We start from the raw sequence: 20,618 nt of genomic DNA on the forward strand, positions 1-20,618 counted from the left end.
GGGTTTTTTGTGTGTCTTTTGCATGGTTTATGGTAATAGTGACTTGATGTGTCTCTGTTGTCACACACTGTCAGATGTATCAGTGTTGGATGTATACAACCACCATTGAAGTACCCTTGTAAAGTATGACTGAGTCCCGTATTTTATTTTTTGTTAAACATAATTTGAACTAATCTATTTGTTGCACACAGGTCACAAACCTAAACGGCAAAAATGAAGGAGCACGTTCAACTAGCGTGCCGAAGTGATTCTGACATCGCTATGCTTTCGATGAGCAAGGCGGGGGAGTAAAGGGAATGGCACCAAAGTTGAGGGGGGGTGGCAAAGTTTTTTGGGGTGGTTTGTTGCAGCACGTGGAGAAAGGAGGGGTCTGGGACTGGGATAATGGAACCCGGGAGACAGAATGGGAGGGAATTGAGGCTCAGATTTCAGCCTCACAGGGGGGTAAGGGGCCGGACTGATATTTGGGAATATACGATTCATTGAAGGCAACGGGGACATAAAACTACAGTGTCTGACCCGAAGTGGTCGGTGCTGATTTTCTGCTGCAGGTCCGGGTCCTGCCGCTGGATTCCCCCGTTTTTGGGAACTGTGAATGTCGAATGGTTTGGCTTTTGTAATTGGGGACACACACTAAATACTGAGAGAAGCTAACGATACCTTTGCACCTTTTTTTCCTCCCTCGCGGGCCCTGCATGTCTAATATTTAGACATGTTCAGCTTTATGGATTCCAGGACTGTACTGCTACTTGTAGCATCTCAAGTCTGTCTATTAACTGTTGTAAGATGTCAAGACGAGAACGACCGTAAGTGACTGTTTTATTTTTGTCAAAGAGCTGTAATGAAGAAAAGCTTAAGTTATGTTGAGGTGCATATAGATAGTTATTCTTCGACAGGCTTATCTTTAAGCAAATCACCTAATCTTTGAATAGTTTAGTGCTTGGCTTGGTGCTTTGAGTCATGTGGTTATTCCATCGCACCTTTTACGCACAGAAAGTCCATGGTTATTTGAATACTCTGTGGCATGAAGAGTGTTCTTGTTGGTAATAGCTGTGGTGTTGATCTTACTGTACCTGAAAGGTGTGATAAATCTCACTATATCGGAGTTGTGGACGTGCGTAAAAGTGATGCCATGGATGGAGAGTTTACAAATTAACGCTCAAAGAACGTGTTTGTTTTCATGCTTTTGTAGAGTTATTTTTGATTAAAGTTAACTTGTTGTTGCAGTATTTACTCATTCTTGTTAAAGTTTACTTTCTGGAAAGAAAAAATCATAAAGATTCCACTTATGATCCCCTACAGGGGAGCCCAATGTCTTCCCCTTGCTCTTTCTTCTCTTTAAGGTTAAGCTGCCAGACACCTGTGGGTGCTTTAGAGGCATTTGACGGGCTCTCATTTTTGCTGCAGATTCGCGTAATATCGAGGGGGAGAGGAGGAGCGGATGGGCAAAAAGTGAAAGGTGGTGAGGCTCAGGGGCCTTTGGTGAAAGTGTTCACATTCCATTGTTGTCAGAGTGCATCCAGGCGGATCCTGGCTTGTTGGTGCAGAAAGGTCTAGTGACTGAAAATTACATAAAAAAAGTTCTTGATGTGATTATTTAATATTCTCTCCATTATTATCCCTCATATTGCCAGCAATCTTTCTACTGTCTCTGCAGTTTTTTTTTAATTATTCATCATCATTATTGATTTTACTATCCACAAGAGTTGTGAGAGTAAAGTCTGCAGATTGGAGCCAGAAATAATGTTCCATAGGATTTTAAGATGTCCTTCTGTGTAAAAGATTACCCATAAACTGTGACAGTCAGTGCAGAGAGAGAGAGAGAGAGAGAGAGAGAGAGAGAAAGAGAACGAGAGAGAGAGAAGATGCCAGGGATAGGTGATTGGAAAAATATGAGCAACTTTGTTCACACAATAAGCAAAGTCAAGCTTTTAAAGCAAAGAAAAGGTGTATTATCCAAGAAGTAAGAGAAAAAGGGGGAACATTCCCAAAGCAACTGCAAGTCTCAGGTTACCTTTTCAGACATATAGTTCTTGGATATAATGCCCTTTTTTTGCTCAGTGTTAACAAGAGGCAGAAATGGATCTGGGAGACGCTGAAGTGGTAAAGAGTTCTGACTGTGACCTTAGCACAGCAGGCTCAATGGCCCCAAGTTCCTCAAAGGAGACAGGGGACATTTCTTTAACTCTCATATTTGTGGCCACTGACTGAGGGTCCATGTGGATGAGGAGACAATAAAGCTAATTAGATGAGGGTAAAAGGGCATAAAAGTTACTAAATACGATAAAAAAACAGAGTTGACTCCACTGTCTTCAAAGGACACATGGGTTCACTTTACAATTTTCATTGTTCATTTCACTCCCCTGGAAAACAGTATGGCTGCCAACACATGGGAGAGGAGCCTTACAAATTATCCTCAGTGTCGAAAAGCTAGCTTTCTATCAACTCTGCAGTAAACTGAGGAGCCCTTGTCCCAGAATATCAGGAGAATCATTCATACTTTTGCCAATGAAAAGACAGGTGCAGTGTTTTGACAGTGCATCCAGGTCTGTAAAATTAAATGTCAAACCTGCAAGATATGTGCATAAAAGCGTACCTTTTTTGCTTCTCTCTGGCATATTTGAATTGGCATCTGACACAGCTATGACTTCCAGATGGGGTTTAAAATGTGCCCCATGTTTATACAAGGCAGTAGTTTGTGAATTGCCCACTCTGTCCCTTTCCAGAAAGACCTCATTCATTTCTGCTGAGGTCCGCCAGGTTACCTAGACTTAAGCAGTGCTCAAAGATAAATATAGCTACTGTACTTGCTCCCTCCCTTCTCACGCTCTCAGCAGCCTGCACCCCGAGGATTTTCTTTTGATGGGACGACCACTTTTACCCCTGGTGCAGGTTCAGTGGCTGCAATCAGAGCATTTCTTTCAGCAACCTCCTGTTGACTTTTCAGGAAGCTGTCAGACTGGAAAATTGACAGGAATATGGCTAATTACTGAGTTCGTTGTTGAACACTCTTGAGTGGTGTCATTTAGAGCAAGTACAGTACCTGTATTGAAACATGCCTCCCCTCCTTCATGTTCAGTTATGCTCTCTTTAACAAGTTGTGGTCTGACAAAAAAAAATCCAAACATTTTTCATTTAGGTTACTGAATGCAAAGTCTGTTTAGTGTGTCTCCCGCAGTGTAAACTAGCTATATTTTTAACTTGTGGAGGAATTTAGGCACATAGGCTGCAGCTCCTGTGAAGTTATTGGAGGTCATGCAGGTCTTACTCAGTGCTGATTCGATGATGTTACACTGCCACCCTGAGGCTTTTTAAGAGGTTGCATGCTTGTGTGTATTAATTTAATAACTGGACTTGGTATTGGTTAATAATGAATGGAATGATGTTTGGTTTTTAGATGATTTTTTGGGACATTTTTAATTTTTATTTAATAGCGACTAGTTGAGAGGAAGAGAAAATGTGTAGGGAAGAGAGGGGGTGACATGCAACAGAGGGGCAACAGCTGGATTTAAGCCGAGAAGGTTGTGGTTTACAAAGACTAGAGCTGCAACAATTAGTTGATTTATCGATTAGTCAATCAACACAGCAATAACCTGCATCTATTTTGATAACTGGTTATTTGTGTTAGTCATTTTTTAATCCAAAAACAGCAAATATTTGCTTGTTCTAACTTCTCACATGTGTCGATGTGATGCTTTTTTTGTCATAAATAATAGTAAAATATATATATTTGAGTTTTGGATTGTTAAACCGTTGCTGTATGAAAGAGGTAACTTAAGTTCATCTTTTTGGGGGCTGTGGGTTATAATTACAGCCATTTTTCACTTTGAAATGATTAGTCAGGGAAAAAAGTGGCAGAATAATCGCTAATGAAAGTAATAGTTAGTTGATGTCTTACGTAGACGCTGTTTAGCCCCCTAGGCCATTGTGACACCCCAGAAGATTTTTTATTTGTAGACATTCTGTTGATAAGAAGTCCCTTTGTTGCAATCTCCCAACCTGACTAGCTCAAATTCTGGGGTTACTGTTTTAATTTAGTTTATTATTTGCAAAATGTTTAACACTTTGGAGATCCTATTGATACACTGCATATGTGTTTACCACCTAAACAAAATATTATTTACTTTGCTTTATATTTTGAAGACATTGAATGACTAACAGTAAATACACTAGTTGTTGTTTATGAGTAACACATTGCAGTGACTGCTGTTTATACCTGATGCATAATCTCCTTTTTCCTCCTTCCATCCACCTTCCCGGACCTCTGTGTGACCCTCTCTATGACCTCACACACAGAGGAGGATGTTTTTAGCTGTACACAAGATGGACAGCGCTATAGTGACAAGGATGTATGGAAACCAGAACCTTGTCGCATCTGTGTGTGTGACACTGGAACCGTCCTGTGTGATGAAATTGTCTGCGAGGAGCTAAAAGACTGCCCCAAACCTGAAATCCCATTTGGAGAGTGTTGCCCCATCTGCGCAGCTGACCAGGCTCCACCCATTGGTCGTAATTTATTTATCTCACACCTCTTCATAAATAAATTACTCTACAAAATCATATTGTTTATTTTGGGGAGAAAATGATAGATGGAGCATTTGGTATTGATCAAAGGTTGGTCATTAACTATAAAACACTTTATTGTACTAAAGCAGGCCTGTACTATATGTCAACCTTTGATTTGAATACAGTTTTCTATCCCCAAAGCAAACAAATGATAAGGAATAAATTACAACTGTGACACATCGGACCAGATTTCAGCGAAATGCTACCTCAATGTAATATTTCCATAGCTGGCTCACCTTGGCCCCATCTTGTTTGAATACTCTATCCTTCCTTGAGTATCATGAAAACATGTGGGAGTCATTAAGGAAATACCTCAGTCAAGCAGACACTGCCTCACAGTTCTACTCTATATCCTCTCTGAGGATTTCTGCAGATCTGATGGCAAGAAAAACTGTGACAAACTCTGTGAAGGAGCTATTCACCACATTTAAAACTGCCATTTTCTCCTGAGAAAAAAGGTCAGCTTTGGAAATAAAACCAGTTGAGGAGCATACGTAAAAATCAGTGTCACTGTTTGCAATGCATGCTTGTGGATTAAAATGCTTTATAAAACACTTATCTTCCATTAAAAGCAAATTTAGGTGCTTATTAAGAAGCAATGTAACAATTACAGCATCATTTTAAGTTATCAACCACCTGAAAATAAGGCTGTCTATCCAACCTCAATACGTTTTTACTAACCAAAATGTGTTCAACTATCAAACACTGTCAAGTGTCAAAAGTTGTTATAAAACATTTGTCTGATTCATTATATTGTTTACTAGTTCTTGATTTAAATCAAAATTATGCAGATTAGTCCATTTTTGGATTCAAATGCCTTGAACCGCTACTTAAATTGAGACATTTTACATTTAAAAAGTGTAACTTCGTTTGTTAAAGGAACATAGGGTTTTCTAGACAAATTCAGATTTTTTTCTCAAATTAAGGTATCAGCTGGAATAAGTGTTTTGGTATCAGTAAACGTATTGGCACTACAATTCTCAATGATAATAAGCTTTACCTAAAAGAAAATATGCAAAGTCCTAATTTATCAATATTGCTACTTAACAACTACTACTTAGAATGCTTTGGAATATGAAAAACAACTGGCTATTCTAATTCTTTTGCTTCCTACTATTCCATTTTACCTGCAGCCGCTTTGCTTTTGCTTTAAGCTCTGAAGATGGTGATTTAACCAACACTTTTTGTTAATCCTGATGGGCTCTTTGGGTGCTAAACATATGATTTGGTGGTGGTCATTAGAGTTTAATTTAGGAAAGTACAATTGGCTATCAGCATGTATAGACTTATATATACTTATATATATACCTATAGACTGGATATCAGGGAAATACTGTGTAACCCTCAGGGATTGGTCTATGTAATAACTGTGATCTGTTTTTCTCTCTAACCCGCTTGACCACATAACAGGAGCACCTGGAGCTAAGGTGAGACCCTGTAGGATATTAAGATGCTGTGTGTGTGTGTGTGTGTGTGTGTGTGTGTGTGTGTGTGTGTGTGTGTGTGTGTGTGTGTGTGTGTGTGTGTGTGTGTGTGTGCGTGTGTGTGTGTGTGTGTGATCACGATGCTGTGTTTGTCAAATGAAGCTTCAGCACCTGCAATTAAATCAGTGTCTATCCCAGACTCACATCAGCAGGAGTGTAGTTTATGGATTTAGATGAGACTCTGATGTGAAAGAGCTTTGCCAGATGGATGATAGTTATTTCCTCCTTGACACTGTCTGCCATATCTTTGTGCCTAATGATACTGTAGGGGATACTTATTTTCAACATTTTGCTTTTTTTTTCAACATTTTCCTCCCAATTTCAGATGTGCCTGGCACATGGTTTCTTAGAAGCAGTGTAACAAATGTGTTAAAAAAAGACAGCTAACTGAGAAAATGTTTTGAAATCTCTGTGTAGTTCTTATCCTAATTGCTGTTTGGATGCTTTTTCTTTTCCACACATCAGGGTCAAAAAGGTGAACCCGGAGACATTACCGATGTAAGTTGACACCATGCAGCACACAAAAAAAACTCTCCATATTTTGTATTTGAAAATCTTCATTTGTAAATTGTTTAAGAGTTACATATCTGGTGTGGAGAACTCTCTTATGCACACATGAAAGACTTACAACCCTTGATTAGTAGCCAGTGATGGAGGAAGTATACTGATCCTTTACTTAAAAAGTAACAATTTAAAAATACACCAATACGAGTAAAAGTCCTGCATTAATAAATGTCACATAATTCACTTCTGTAATTATTAGCAGAATCTACTTAAAATATCAAAAAGTTAAAGTACTATTTCAGTAAAATGACCCGTGAGTGTTATCCCATTAGATGTTATAATATTGGATTATTACTTATGCATGAATGTAAGTGAGTAAGTAGAATTGTAACAGTTAATTTAAAGTATTTTACAAAATGTTGTTGTTCTTCGTGTAAAATCTTAATCTGCGAAGTAGCGAGTAACGAAAGCTGTCAAATAAATGTGCTGGAATTGAAAGTACGGTATTTTCCTCTGAAATGTAGTTTACCATAATGATCAAGTAACATGAAATAGAAATACTCAAGTAAAGTACAATTACTTTGGATTTGTACTACTCCAAGTACAACACTTGAGTAAATGTACTTATTTACATTTCACCAATGTTGGTTGCATATTATCTCTGGCTGTGGATGTATCTATAACCATAGTTTATAGATCGTATAAGTATAATCTTACTATTATGAGATAAATGAAGAATGCAAAGCTTGAATAGCACCAGTCTAAGAAAGAAAAGGTTAAGTCATAGAGCGAGGAGGCAGGTCTGTTAGCCCACTCGTCAGGAAGACAGCCAAGCACAATAAGGCCTCCATACAGTCCTCCATAAAGATCCCCATAGGCCTGTGAAGAAAGAGAGTAAACTCCCTGCTGCTGCTGCTGCACCACCTGGAAATGCTTTACCCCTCTGAGGGGACACAAGTTCATGGCAGGAAATAAGAAGACATTGTTTATTGTATGTTTCTTATAATGTTTTGCCTGAAGAAATTAGCAATTAACAAACCTGCTCTTATAGAGAAAGATTATGTTTCCACCTTTGTGTGCAAAGAGATCTAAACCTCACATGTGCACATCTGCTAAATGTAAGCATTAGAAGCGTTAGAAGGGGGCCTAAGTTTAAAGAGTATATCCTTTGTGCACTCCAGCTACTTCACATGCTTCATTTACATAACCTCAAAGAATATTTTTAGGTAATTTTCTAACTTGTCCCAATGTATTTCCTTTGCTTGACCAGGTTGTAGGACCAAGAGGACCAAGTGGCCCAATGGTATGCACCGATTTCTGCATCCCTTTTAAAGCTTTTAAAATTTGTGTTATGTATTAGTGAATTCAAGATAGAAAAATACTACATTTACAGTAACCATACTGGTATGACATGTAATTGCCAGTTGCAATGACAGGAAATGAAATCTGATCTGACATAACAGTAGCAGAGTCCATAGATGTTTCTGCAGCTCACATGTACATTAGATAACACCTGAAGTTACTGACTACTTCACTGTCTTCCGTTCCTCAGGGCCCACCAGGAGAGCAAGGACCCCGTGGAGCGAGAGGAGATAAGGGAGAGAAGGTCAGTTTGAAAAAGAAAAAATAATTCACTTCCCTTTCCCCCTTCTTGTTATTTTCACACCAAAAACTTGACCCACAAACTGCTCCTTGAAGAACCACAGTATCTTCTATTGTATCAGATAGATGTAGGTCTTCAGGGGGGTGGATGAGGTATCTGCTAAAGCTTGCAGATTTGCAGAATGATAGCCTTTCATTGAGCAGCTCAGTTTAACTAGTCATTGGTTGTTTCCATTAAGCTGTGTGGTCTGGGTTGTTTAACAGATGTGGGACTGTCGGAGACTCACAATGTAAACCTGTGCTTCTCCTAGAGGCCTCAAGTCCGTGAGTGTGGGAAATCAACGTCGCCACACTCGCCAGGCTTTGATCATCGCATTAATGTAACAACACTTGGCTCTGATCATGGCTGCAGGCGAGGAGTTTATGTCTTGTAGTTATCTTGTTTATGCAGATTAAAGCACAAAAGCTGGTTGAGTTTTGGCTAGCAGAGGTTGAGCAGTCTTTTAGATGTTCAGCACATTCTTTGCAGGGATCCCCTTGCAGGGTAGTTTGTCACTACATGCACAGAGGTATTCCAGGTAGTCGGATTTGGTCTGATGAATAATCAACAACCTCTGTATGAACCGTATTAAAGCTCATTTTTCAGGGTATTCTTTTAATACCCAGTTTGGTTCAGTTCAAAAAGGCTAACTAAACTCAGGATGGATCTCTGGTGTAGTGGGGTTTACTTATGTAGGCCGTAACAGTTTCTGACTAATGTAGTCTGGTGGTGTGGCGTCTGCCAGCAACTGTGTAATGATTTATCTAAAGTACTACTCAGTTTAAATATTGGCAAAATGGCTTGAACTTAATCACTGGTGAAGATTATTATTTAACCCTTTGCTGTACTGATATTGTATATTAAAGTCAGTGGTATTTGACTTGATTTGTTTAAACAAAACTGAATGAACAATGATACAACTTGCATTTGCATTTTAGATAAAACTGGTGGTATTAAAAGGCTTTTGTTTGGTACTATTTTCTCATATTTATGGAACAAATGCTTAGATTTGAGTTTTTCTTTAGAGTTTGCATCATGTGGTCATTTCAGTATACATATAACTATCGGAGTGAGCATTTGGCATGAGTAGTCACTATGACCTAAGTTTGGGTCAGCAACTTCGGGTTTTTTCCTTTTGTCCTTTTAATAGATTTTATTTATTTGATTATTATCTATCTATTTCAGGGAAGCCTTGGTCCCCGCGGCAGAGATGGTGAGCCCGGCACCCCCGGAAACCCCGGCCCCCCTGGACCTCCAGGACCTAATGGACCCCCTGGCCTTGGTGGAGTAAGTATCCCATGACAAGTAGGGGTGGGTTAGCATTTACTAAAGACATAGGAGCTGACAGGTTGAACACTGATGCAGGGCCAAGAATGGGTAGATAAGCAGAGAGAATGGGAAAATGGAGCGAGGAAAGAATCCAAGAGCACAAAAGATGTGGGAAATTGCTGGCATTGGGAGGAGGCAGAAAGACAACGGCTAGTAGGTGCAGAGAGGGAGAATAGATCGAATGCCTCTCATTCTTTGTAGGAGAAAAGGAGGGAGGTGGTGGATTGTGGGGAGGAAAGGGGAGGTGGAAGGGCAGGAGGTAGTATGACAGACTTGGTGAGGGGAAGGAGCTTTTTTGGGGGAAACAAGGAGACTCTTTGTGAAGGAAAAAGAGATGAAAACTGTTCACATGCCCTCTGTCTCTCCTCTGTCTGCATCAGGATTTACATAATAAGCTCTGATGCTCACAATCTATTAAAAGTGGATCCTCTCTTCTCTCCAAAAGGACACAGCATATTCCAGACTCTTAAAAATAAATGACATTTGGCTTCCAAGATAAATACTTTAATTGTGCATCATAGACACTGAAACCTGTAAAGTTGGTGCAAGCTGAAGTAGTTCTTCTTATTCATATTTTGTTGGCCTTTCATATATTCCAACCAAATGCTTTACCCTGCAGTCATTCTGACATCCTGGCCTTGAACGTTTTTAATTTCACAGAGTTGTCTTAAATGTATATAAAAAACGCACCTAAAAACCCCTTTTTTAAATCTCTATGAAAATCGTAATGATCTATTTTTTCTGCCTTTTCCAGAACTTTGCTGCTCAGATGGCTGGTGGATTTGACGAGAAAGCTGGTGGTGCACAGATGGGTGTGATGCAAGGACCAATGGTGAGCGAGCGCTGATGAGGCCTTTTTACAGCCGGCTGCAAATGTATCTGCCTGGATGTTACAGTCTTGACAAGAGTTAGGAGCAAGGAGAAATGATTAGACACCTGAGGACCCAGGTTAAACATCTGTGGTGACACGCATCTGCCGTTTGAACAAAACTCCAACCAGATCCTCACCAGTTCTGGGGGTGTGATGTTTTGTTGCTGACCCTGCTCTTTTACCTTTCTGGAGGGGCACAAACATTTGTACATGAACCAGAGAAGCATCAGATGGTTATCAATATAAACTACGAGACAGACACATCCTTATCATCATCATCATCATCATCATCATCATCATCATCATCATCATCATTCTTCACCAGGAGAGAAGATACTCATCCAGGATTAAAATCATTAATGATGGGATGCAACAAGGAAGACAACCAATTCAAGACTAATCCCAGCAAATTCTATCACCCCCCCCCCCTCCTTTGGTTTATGAAGACAATAAAGAGATAAAAAGTCGGACCCCCAGTGTTGGAGACAAAATGGATGGAAAATAAACACCTCACTTGGAGTACAGAGGTGGAATTTTAAAAATTGAGGAAACAGCCATTGATAATGATTACATTTCAAGCCCATAAAAAAAAACACATCTGCTGTTGGGTAGCTGGAATGGCAGCTTGCCCGGGATGGAGAGAGGAGCACAGTAGGAGCTATTTTGGTTTAGAGACCCGCAGAGAAGCTTGGCAGAGTCTCAGCCCAGCAGAGGCCTGAGAAGCCAGGAGGGGTGGGGGGGGGGCAGTCTATGTGGCTTCACTCTAACATCTGTCTGAGTGCTGACCACAATACTGGTTCTTTTTGAAGCCAGACTACGTTTACGTTGGCGTTGGGGGTGAGAGCAATAAAGGAATAAATTGGCTTATGTTAAATCACAAATCAAGCTCCTTATATATCCTATCTGTAGACCTACTGTACATGGCAAACACTCAAACAATGTCCATACTGAAATGTATGCACATACATATAAGCTTTTATGTATCTCAAAAACACATTCAAAAGTCCTGACGATATAGAGCCCCATTGATTCGTTTCTGCCCGCTGTGGTTGAAGGCTTCCTACAACCACTGAAAGGTGACTTTCATTCCTTTCTGAGGATCACTGTGCAACGCTGTGGCGTTTGCTTTGGCTGCCATTCATTTTTTTTTAACCATGATGCTAAAATGTTGGTTTTTAAAACCAAACCTTCTGAAAGAAATATGGTTTTATCCAAGAGGAAAAGCTGGCACAAGTATTATGAATCAATACTAAAGCTTTATTGCTACCAACTCTTACAGCCCTGCCGTTCCTTGCTGTGTGTGTGTGTGTGTGTGTGTGTGTGTGTGTGTGTGTGTGTGTGTGTGTGTGTGTGTGTTTGAGAGAGAGAGAGAGAGAGAGAGAGAGAGAGAGATAGGAAGGCAGACAGTGAGAAAAGTGAGGATTTGGCCCATCACCTCCACAGAATGTGATTTTCTCTTGTTGAGCAGTGATCCATGAAGTTCAAATAGAAACTACTTCGTCATGGGACTCCAGCCAGAAGCAGATTAAGGTTTAATCAGAAGTTAGTTGAAGAGATCTCACCTCCTGTTTCAATGGCTACAATCTAGAATTTAGGGAGGAAGCATTACTGAAACAGTTCAGTTTTATGTTGTTTTTCATTCCATGTCACAAGTGTAAGAACTCATGTAGAGTTCAAACACTCCTCCTAAGAGTACAGCTCTACCACTGGTGACTTTTGAACTCTAGAAACACACAGCAAGTGGGAAAAGAAGGAGGGGGCATAGACAGTTAAAAAAGTGAGAGATAGAGAGCAAGAGAAACTCTAAATGCAACTGAGGAATTTCAAACGATTTATGGATTTGACAGGTAGAGCAGTAGTAGTAGCTTTGGGGCAAAGCAGGTGATTTTTGTTTTTTTGCTTCTGACAGAATGCAAGGAGTGTAAAAGTACTCTTTTCCCCTCAACAACCTTAGAATTGTATTTATGAATGTAAAAGAATAAATGTACACTAGTGTTTTATGTGTTTGTGTAGTTATAACAGTGTGTATTTGTGAAGGATGTGATTATATGCCATTAGCCTGATCTTGTGTCTCGTGTCTCCCCCTCAGGGCCCTATGGGTCCCAGAGGACCACCTGGCCCCACTGGATCACCTGTAAGTACCTCCTGTACGCCTCAGACAACACACAAGCCAGGTGCATCGGTAGAGGAGATCCTGTGTTCAGCCACAGACAGGCTAGGCTAAATCTCATAATAGTAATGTGTTTGATGCCGTGTGCATATTGTCTACCTCACCTGAGAGTGTTTAATAACAATGATGACCCCAAAATGGCCAGTGACTTTGCAATCTCCAACAAGTCTGTCAGAGATAAATGTTTACACACAGTTCTCCTGTTTGAACTGTGAGTGTCTGCTGTTTTTTCCGGAGGAAGGTGGCACACAGAGAATACTTTAGTCTCACAGCTGCAGGATGCGGGGCTTTTTCCTTTTCCACAACCCAGGCATACTGTAGTAGAACACCTGACGATTTACCTTTGACGGAGTCTACTGGGCTTACGCACTGCCTTTTTCTGCCCTTGCCCGCAACCAAGATCTACCTAAAGCCCTTTAAGTCCTCCCAGCCTCCTAAATAAAGATATTTTTACGGAGGCAATGCCAGCTGACATGCCTCAACTTGATGGTTTAATCACCCTGAGCCCTCATTTGAACAGACAGATTTTCTCCTTGGACACCTTTGACGGTTTTTAGAAATAATTTGGGTAGACTTTCTCAAAGGAGATAACATGACCTGTGTAAGGAAGTAGTGTAGTACGACAAGGTAAACAAACAGCAACAGACACACAGTACACACCCAATCTGTGTAGCCTTTATATAACTGTTGTTACACAATAAGACTTGTCATTAAAAGTAAGAGGAATAGCTACGAGTGATTAATTTTCACTTTCAGTTGTTCAGACTTATTTCTTAATTAATTGATTGATTATTGGAGTAGTAATTCATTGTTGGCTCTATAATACGGGTTGCTAAAGTGCAAGTTGACATATTCAAATTGCTTGTTTTGTCCAACCAAGAATACACAACCCAAATATATTCAATTTACTATCATAGAAGATGAAGAAACAAGCAATGAAATCTCATTTGAGAAGCTGGAACCAGTAAATGACTCAGTCTTTTTCTTAAATTATTTAAATGGAAATTTGATTTTCAAAAAAAGTTAAGTAATTAATAAATATACTAATTGTTTTAACTTTAGTACATTAGCAGCATTTTTTTAATTTATTTAGCCATTGTTTTAGGCACTGCATATACAACGGTTTCTCTCTGATCAAACAGCCTCTCTCTTCTTTCTCCATCCCAGGGCCCACAAGGTTTCCAAGGCAACCCAGGAGAGGCTGGAGAGCCCGGACAGGCTGTAAGTATCCTACTGGTTTATTATAAATACTTGCTCTATAGCCTATAAACCTCCTGTCCCTTGTTAGCTTCCTCTTTTCTTCTTCATGTGGGAACTTCAGTCCCTGCTTCCTCACTGTAGCTGTAAACTGCATTTCCATAAAGTCTCCTACTGTAACACTTTCTAACCTTTCATTGATCACCGCTAACTTCTACATCCATCTCTACCAGCCAACTTGTTTAATTTTAACATTTACAGACCTCTTCAGTCAGTGTTCACAATGCTCAAACCCAGATGTGTGGGAAGCCTTAACTGACCTTCTGTCGATTTCCTCTCTTCTTTGTAGTGAGCAGATTAGCTGTTTTCTCAGGATTTTCTTATTCTTTCTTTACTCATTTTCTCCAGTGTTTGTTGTACCTACCCTGATAATTCCCTACTCCCTCCCAATAACTCCTCTCAGACAGAACACCAAACGCATTTTCTTTAGTTTTACTTTTCTACTCTTCTTACTTTTAGTTTTCTCCCTCCTTGCTTCCCCAGGTCTACCCCCTCTCTCTACTCTTACTCCCCCCTCACTAAGCTTCTAGAGGTTAGAATACCCCCCCCCCCTTCCCTGTCCTTTCTGTTCCCTCAGCAGGTAGAAAATGCCGGGTCTCCCCACTGCGTTAATCTGCTCCTGTGGAGAGCAGATATGCAGCCTCTAACTTAAAAGTGTTCCAGTACATCATTATGTGTGATTAAAATCAAGCTCCCTTCCAGTAAATGACTTGACAGTTGTAGATTGGTCACAAAAGTGTTTTTGATGGCCAGAAAACATGTCAACCTTTGAAATCACAAAAGCAGAAAATGACCAACAAGATGCCTTTAATTAGCTAAATCAGATAAGGAGAATGTATTGTTATTCTCAGTATCGCAGTATTCCTTACACTGTTGCAGGTCAATGTTTTATTCACCTAATACCATAAGGTCTTCATCCTAAAGACTTTGGATAAGGATATTAAAGTAGTTCTTCCATCTTTGTCGCCTTATCTTGCATTTAAACCCTTCTGATTCTAATCTCTGCTCAATGAAAAATACTGTAATTAAGACGTATCATCATTGTAGGGATGTAATTCATTTTATACAAATACAGGCTCACATTGACGAGTAAGCAATGTTCAATAATTGTCAAATCAGAAAGATTACATTTTATGGCTCACATGAATCAACAATTAATTTTTACATTAATATTAGTGAACACATTAATTAAAGCTTTTGTCAGCGAGTTTAAGACAGGTCTGGTTGAAAAGTGACGAGAGCAGAAGTTGTCACCACATGTTATTTTGGGTCGAAACTGTGTGATGTTGCCCTCTGTTGGTTAGGAATGAAAACTTGTATCTCACCTTTAAATATTTTCTATTTTTTTAAATAGGGCCCAATGGGTCCCCGTGGCCCTGCTGGTCCTCCTGGAAAACCTGGAGATGACGTAAGTGTGTCTGTCACAACTTCATAAAAACTGTAATACAAGCAGCATCTCTGATACGGCTGATACATAGTGAAGGTTACTGTCCTCAAATCTCTAAAATATCAACATCTCTGCTGAATGTCCTCTTAAATCAGGCTAAAACCAACAGAAAGATAAATAAATGATTGTATGGCTCTTATCTATTGGCACTTATGACCCCACCTTCAGAAATACTGTTTTACTGTCATGATTATTGGACTTTAAGTGAATTATGCTGAGTATTAATTTCCCATGCCTGGCCTTTTGATACATTTGCATAATATGGCTCCCAAATTCTGTATATTAAAGCAAATTACACTTGTACTGTATCCTTCACCCATATTACCATAGGATAAAAAACAATATGCAAATGTATTTTACATTGCACGATCTATGCTGTTTCAATGTAAAACAGTCCATGGACTTTGTAATTTTGAACTAAATGTTGAACTAAATCAGCGTCTAGACAGTATTATGAGACATAACAGGTATGCCATTAATAGCACACATTTAGGCATTTACCATGTTTATTGACTAATACATTGCTATTGTATCAGTGAGATACACTAGATGTTAATGGACTGTTCTTATATAGTACTTCTCTAGTCTCATGACTAATCAAAGCGCTCCTGCACAGCACAGGCACCTTACACACACATTCATACACTGTGGCCGAGGCTGCCGTACAAGGTGTCAACTGCACATCAGAGAAACACTCACACTCATTTACACACCGATGGCGCGGTATCGGGGCAACTCAGGGTTCAGTGGTTTGCCCAAGGACACTTCGACATGGGACTGCAGGGCCGGGGATCAAACACCCAACCTTTCGATTGGCAGGCGACTATTCTACCACGGAACCACAGCCGCCCCTGGGAAGATGGATCTTTAACATCTTTTATTGGAGCTTTTTAATCTAAGACGGGGCCCTCAATCAGACAGCAGTATTCTATACCTGAAACGCTACAACAAATTATTAATTTAGAATTTACCTGACATGGAGAAATGTAATTTCTACTTTGAACCACATGATGGCAGCAGACAGGACCTGTCACAATGGGTCTACCAGGTGTGCTCATTCTCACTTTCACATCAACAGTACTGTATTTTACATTTTCAAAATTAGCACCTAAATGTTTTATTTGGACAAATATTTGTATTTAGTTTTTTATATACAAGAGACAACACATTTATCATTAACCCATTTGCCACATCCCTTCACAACAACACATACATATTCAGCTTCCTCTCAAAACAAAAAAAAACAACTTTCCATCACAGCTTCAGTTCACATACAATTTTTTTATAATAATTATTATTTATACATAATTATTTATATAATAATTATTTTATAGATATTAAATAATGTTGCCCCATATCCTGCCAAATTTCATTGTTTGCCCTTGGACTCCCAGTGAAATAATATACTTTCTTTGGCTGATGTCATTATTAATAAAATGTATGTATTTTTATCGTTACTATGTCTCCCAATATAGACATTTGGCTGGTCCAGTGTAATTCACAAAGTTTAAAAAAAGGTCATGTAACATTTCCTCTGTGTTTGTTTTTTAGGGTGAGGCTGGCAAAAATGGTAAACCAGGTGACCGTGGACCTGCTGGACCTCAGGTGAGATTTCCCAGGCTGTTGATTCATTCTGACTGATTTTGTAGTACTGAGTATTTTGCTAAAGAGCAGTCTCAGCTTATATAGCGTTAGGTTTCAGGTCTGTTTGTCTCTCTGGTGGCCACAAGCAGCCTATTTTGGGCCTGATAAATCTGAACTTTCACACACTGATGTACTTCACATACACTTACAGTGATACTGACATCTCAGAATAACATAGTCGACTCAAATTGCCCGTGCACTTTTACTTTCCATTTATTAAACAATGAAGCAGCTCTTACCATAACTGTAAAGTACTGTAATGTTAATTACTTTATGAGTTACAGAGTCATTCATCATCTCAAGCCAAGAATCAAAGCATTTTTGTTTTTGTTTTGTCTGTATATCCCATGTGGCATATATATATTAGTTGTAGCTAAAACTGGACTAATCTTATTTAATTTAACTGCTTTAAATATAACTGCTTTAAAACTTGATTAGTGTGTGGGGGAATCTAACCTGATGTAATTTGTCCCACTGACTCCTTCCCAGTGGAGGGAATCTTGCTGGCAACACAATTTTATTTGTTTAAGCTACTTTTTCTTTCTCTCTATTGATATTAATTTGCTGCCTCATCTCTCTTCTTGTATCATAGGGAGCTCGTGGATTCCCAGGAACACCTGGCCTGCCTGGCATCAAGGGACACAGAGTGAGTGTTGTTGGTTGGCTAATAATGATTTCCAGGAAAATTAAGTGGTTGTTTATTGTTTTCCTAACTGTGACTCTCTGCTCTTTCTTTCAGGGTTATCCAGGTCTCGATGGTGCAAAGGGAGAGACTGGAGCTGTTGGGTCTAAGGTAGGATTTTTGTGTGTAAGCACTGTTTTCCAGTGAATTAAGGTCTGTTTATGTATGTCTCTTTGTGTTGATGTTGATGAACAGATTAAAAAAAGGATACAGCATAGCAAAATACGTTTGCGACAGTTGGTATGAGGTTACTTTTCATCGATTCCAGGAAGATTCCAGGAAGAATCCAGGAAGTGTAGTTGTTTCCAAGATGACCAATAGACTGTCTTATTTTAAGGTTGCCTTGCCGTACTAACAGATATGTCTTCCTCTCTTTAGGGTGAGTCTGGGGCTCCTGGAGAAAATGGCGCTCCTGGACCTATGGTGTGTAATTTTGGACATGACAACAACATGTGTAAAAAATATTTTAAAAAGAAATGAACAAATCCATTCAGTTATAACGGTGAACTAATTTTTTATTTTCTCCTTTACACTAACTAAAAAGGGACCACGTGGTTTGCCTGGTGAGAGAGGACGTCCTGGACCCAGTGGAGTTGCTGTGAGTTTTGTCTTTTTAACAAAAACTAATCATCTGATTCACAACAGATGGATTATATGCTTCACTTTGCTTTCTTGTTGATTACTACAGAGTTAGGCAGCATAGTCTTAGAGTACTCTAATTCAAATGTGTCCTTTTACTTGTAAATTGGTACTTGCTAATATTTGCACTCTAATTCTAAAAAGTAAAGAGAAGTTAAGCTCAATTTGTCAGGCATAATATTTAATTCCCCTGCACTAGTCTGTGTAAAAGTAATTATTAAACACTTGGGACCAAATGTTTTAATGCCATGTTTGTTTATTTCAGGGCGCTCGTGGAAATGATGGCTTGCCCGGTCCTGCTGGTCCCCCAGTAAGTATAATTTTTAGTCTCATTTAATTCATTTTCACCCTTTGGTTTGAGATTTAGTAAAAAAAATACTGCAAATGAAATGATTCCCCACTACTCCACACACAACCACCTATGCAGTATAATAGCAGTCTCCACCTGGATGTGTCAGTTATAAATAGCTGAGCTAAGAGACTGTGTTTCCCTTGCTGTAGGGCCCAGTCGGTACCTCTGGAGCTTCAGGCTTCCCTGGCTCTCCTGGTTCAAAGGTAAGTCACAAATTACTTAAATAATACCCCTACTGCCTCTCCACCTCACCTTTATTAAGTTTATTCTGTGAATGAAAGTAAGTAACTGTGTCTGTCCCTTCCTTTCTAAAACTAACCAGCATAATTGAACTTACTTTGGACTTTAAAAAAAAGTTGTGAATATAGCACGTGCAAAAAATATGGGCTTGGTGAATTATGTGTCATTAGAATAAGACTTCCTTGAATCAAAACAAAAAAGTGAATATGTCAGAAAATAGAGGCATACGGCATAAGTTGAAATGCTTAAGTGAAATCGGAGAAGGCTCCTCTGCATTGGGTGTTTAAAGCCTCCATCTGTGTGGAAAACTAGGGAGGAGGGGGGATTTACAAAGTGTTATTCTCCCTCTCTCACTCCCTCTTACTGTATTTTTCTTCTTTTCTCTCTCTGTTTTGCATATGATTTATTCCTCCTGCATGGCAGACAGGCTCAGCTGTGTGCTCCAGGGCCCAGTGCTGCTGGTTTGCTTTCTTTGAGCCCCATGATAGTTTGGAGGTTCTTTTAGGAATTACAAATGGAGTATCTCTTTTCAAAATCCAGAAGTTTACCTGAAGTAATCAAGGCAAGCTAGGCAGAAGATGTAAAAATGTCTGTCTATATGTGTGTTTATGCATCGTATCGACTTACAACCATAAACACGTTATGTTTGTCTGCAGGGAAGTCTGTCAGACTGTGTGTGAATGTGTGTCTTTGTGTTACTTTAAAAATGTTTGACGAAGTGTCCCATGGCGAGGAATGTTAAAACTCTCATCTTACGTTATGGTGCTGTACCGTCAGGATCCTGAGAGTGTTTTCTTCTCTGAGCATTAAGAGCAAGGATTTGCAGTTAAATGGGCCCAAAACTCACAATAAAAAGCTAGCTAGACTAAACAACACACTTATGTATCTGAACCTCAACTTAAATAAACCGTGCTCCGGAACTGAAAGGATCTAACCAAGACAACGTTTACCCAGCTTCAGTTGATTTTCGGCATTGTATTATTTATAAAAGTCAAGATATCACCTCTAAAATGCTAAGATTGGTTTCCATAGCTTTCCATAAAACTGGCAGATAATCCTGCTTTTGTCCCACTTTTCACCTTAGTTTCAGAGCCAGTAACATATTGGCTTATGTCATACTACTGAGTCTGCAAAGTTTAAAAAGCTGCAGCAGAAGCAAAGGAAATCCATTTATCAACACACTAAAAAAACATATAAACTTATTTCTACACAGAACCAAAAGGTCTGCAAAACATGATGCACCTTTGGATAGCACACTTTTAATAGCATTGAAAAGACAGTCAGTAGATTTCATTAATAGTTTATATATTTCTTAATACATTTAATTTCCTGTTTGCCTCAAAGCCGGTAAATGTGCAATTTATTCTTAAGCCAACTCACATATTTATTATGTGAATAGTGTACGGTACAGAGTTGATAATTGGTTTCTATGCTCTTACATCATCAGTTTGATACTTAGTGAATAGAAATAAACTCATCAGAAGGCAAGAAGGTGATACTTATTCACTTACACTTTTACAAGTAGCAGGCTATGGTAACAGGTTGGAAGCTGCCAATGGAAATAATTAGCCTGTTTGATTCGGAATAAATAGACCCGGTGCAAAACAATAATGATGTGAAGTCCCCCAAAACAAAGCAACAAGAAACAGCATATGCCACAAAATCAATTCAGCCTCCACAAAAGCAAGCAAAAAAAAATGAGCTCAGCAACCACAAAGAATAAATTCACTAAACCAAATAGCACTTCACAAGTAGCAGCAGATAGATAACAGCCACATAAGATCAGGAACT

General features: G+C 39.3%; 1 protein-coding gene and 1 long non-coding RNA gene across 3 annotated transcripts in view; one reads left to right on the forward strand and one right to left on the reverse strand.

Annotated features, from left to right (window-relative positions):
- Positions 1-473: 473 nt before the first annotated feature.
- The window catches only part of col2a1b (collagen, type II, alpha 1b), a 47,028-nt gene continuing 26,883 nt past the window's right edge, over positions 474-20,618 (forward strand). Inside the window, exons 1-18 of one of the 2 annotated variants that reach the window (XM_034869793.1) lie at positions 474-806; positions 4,297-4,506; positions 5,977-5,993; positions 6,516-6,548; positions 7,825-7,857; positions 8,107-8,160; positions 9,382-9,483; positions 10,280-10,357; positions 12,486-12,530; positions 13,734-13,787; positions 15,178-15,231; positions 16,822-16,875; positions 17,507-17,560; positions 17,654-17,707; positions 17,975-18,019; positions 18,141-18,194; positions 18,501-18,545; positions 18,737-18,790. In XM_034869793.1, the coding sequence (XP_034725684.1) occupies positions 713-806; positions 4,297-4,506; positions 5,977-5,993; positions 6,516-6,548; positions 7,825-7,857; positions 8,107-8,160; positions 9,382-9,483; positions 10,280-10,357; positions 12,486-12,530; positions 13,734-13,787; positions 15,178-15,231; positions 16,822-16,875; positions 17,507-17,560; positions 17,654-17,707; positions 17,975-18,019; positions 18,141-18,194; positions 18,501-18,545; positions 18,737-18,790 (1,134 nt within the window). In that variant the 5' untranslated portion in view covers positions 474-712. The remainder of the gene's footprint in view (positions 807-4,296; positions 4,507-5,976; positions 5,994-6,515; positions 6,549-7,824; positions 7,858-8,106; positions 8,161-9,381; positions 9,484-10,279; positions 10,358-12,485; positions 12,531-13,733; positions 13,788-15,177; positions 15,232-16,821; positions 16,876-17,506; positions 17,561-17,653; positions 17,708-17,974; positions 18,020-18,140; positions 18,195-18,500; positions 18,546-18,736; positions 18,791-20,618) is intronic. The other variant, XM_034869794.1, reaches the window with a different exon arrangement.
- LOC117943597 overlaps positions 15,032-20,618 on the reverse strand; it is a 29,148-nt gene continuing 23,561 nt past the window's right edge. The window contains exons 3-4 of the long non-coding RNA XR_004656388.1: positions 19,675-19,683; positions 15,032-15,043 (exon numbers count right to left, since the gene is read on the reverse strand). This is a non-coding gene — a long non-coding RNA (uncharacterized LOC117943597). The remainder of the gene's footprint in view (positions 15,044-19,674; positions 19,684-20,618) is intronic.

This window comes from Etheostoma cragini, chromosome 4, assembly GCF_013103735.1.
Source record: "Etheostoma cragini isolate CJK2018 chromosome 4, CSU_Ecrag_1.0, whole genome shotgun sequence".
Classification (NCBI taxonomy): domain Eukaryota; kingdom Metazoa; phylum Chordata; class Actinopteri; order Perciformes; family Percidae; genus Etheostoma; species Etheostoma cragini.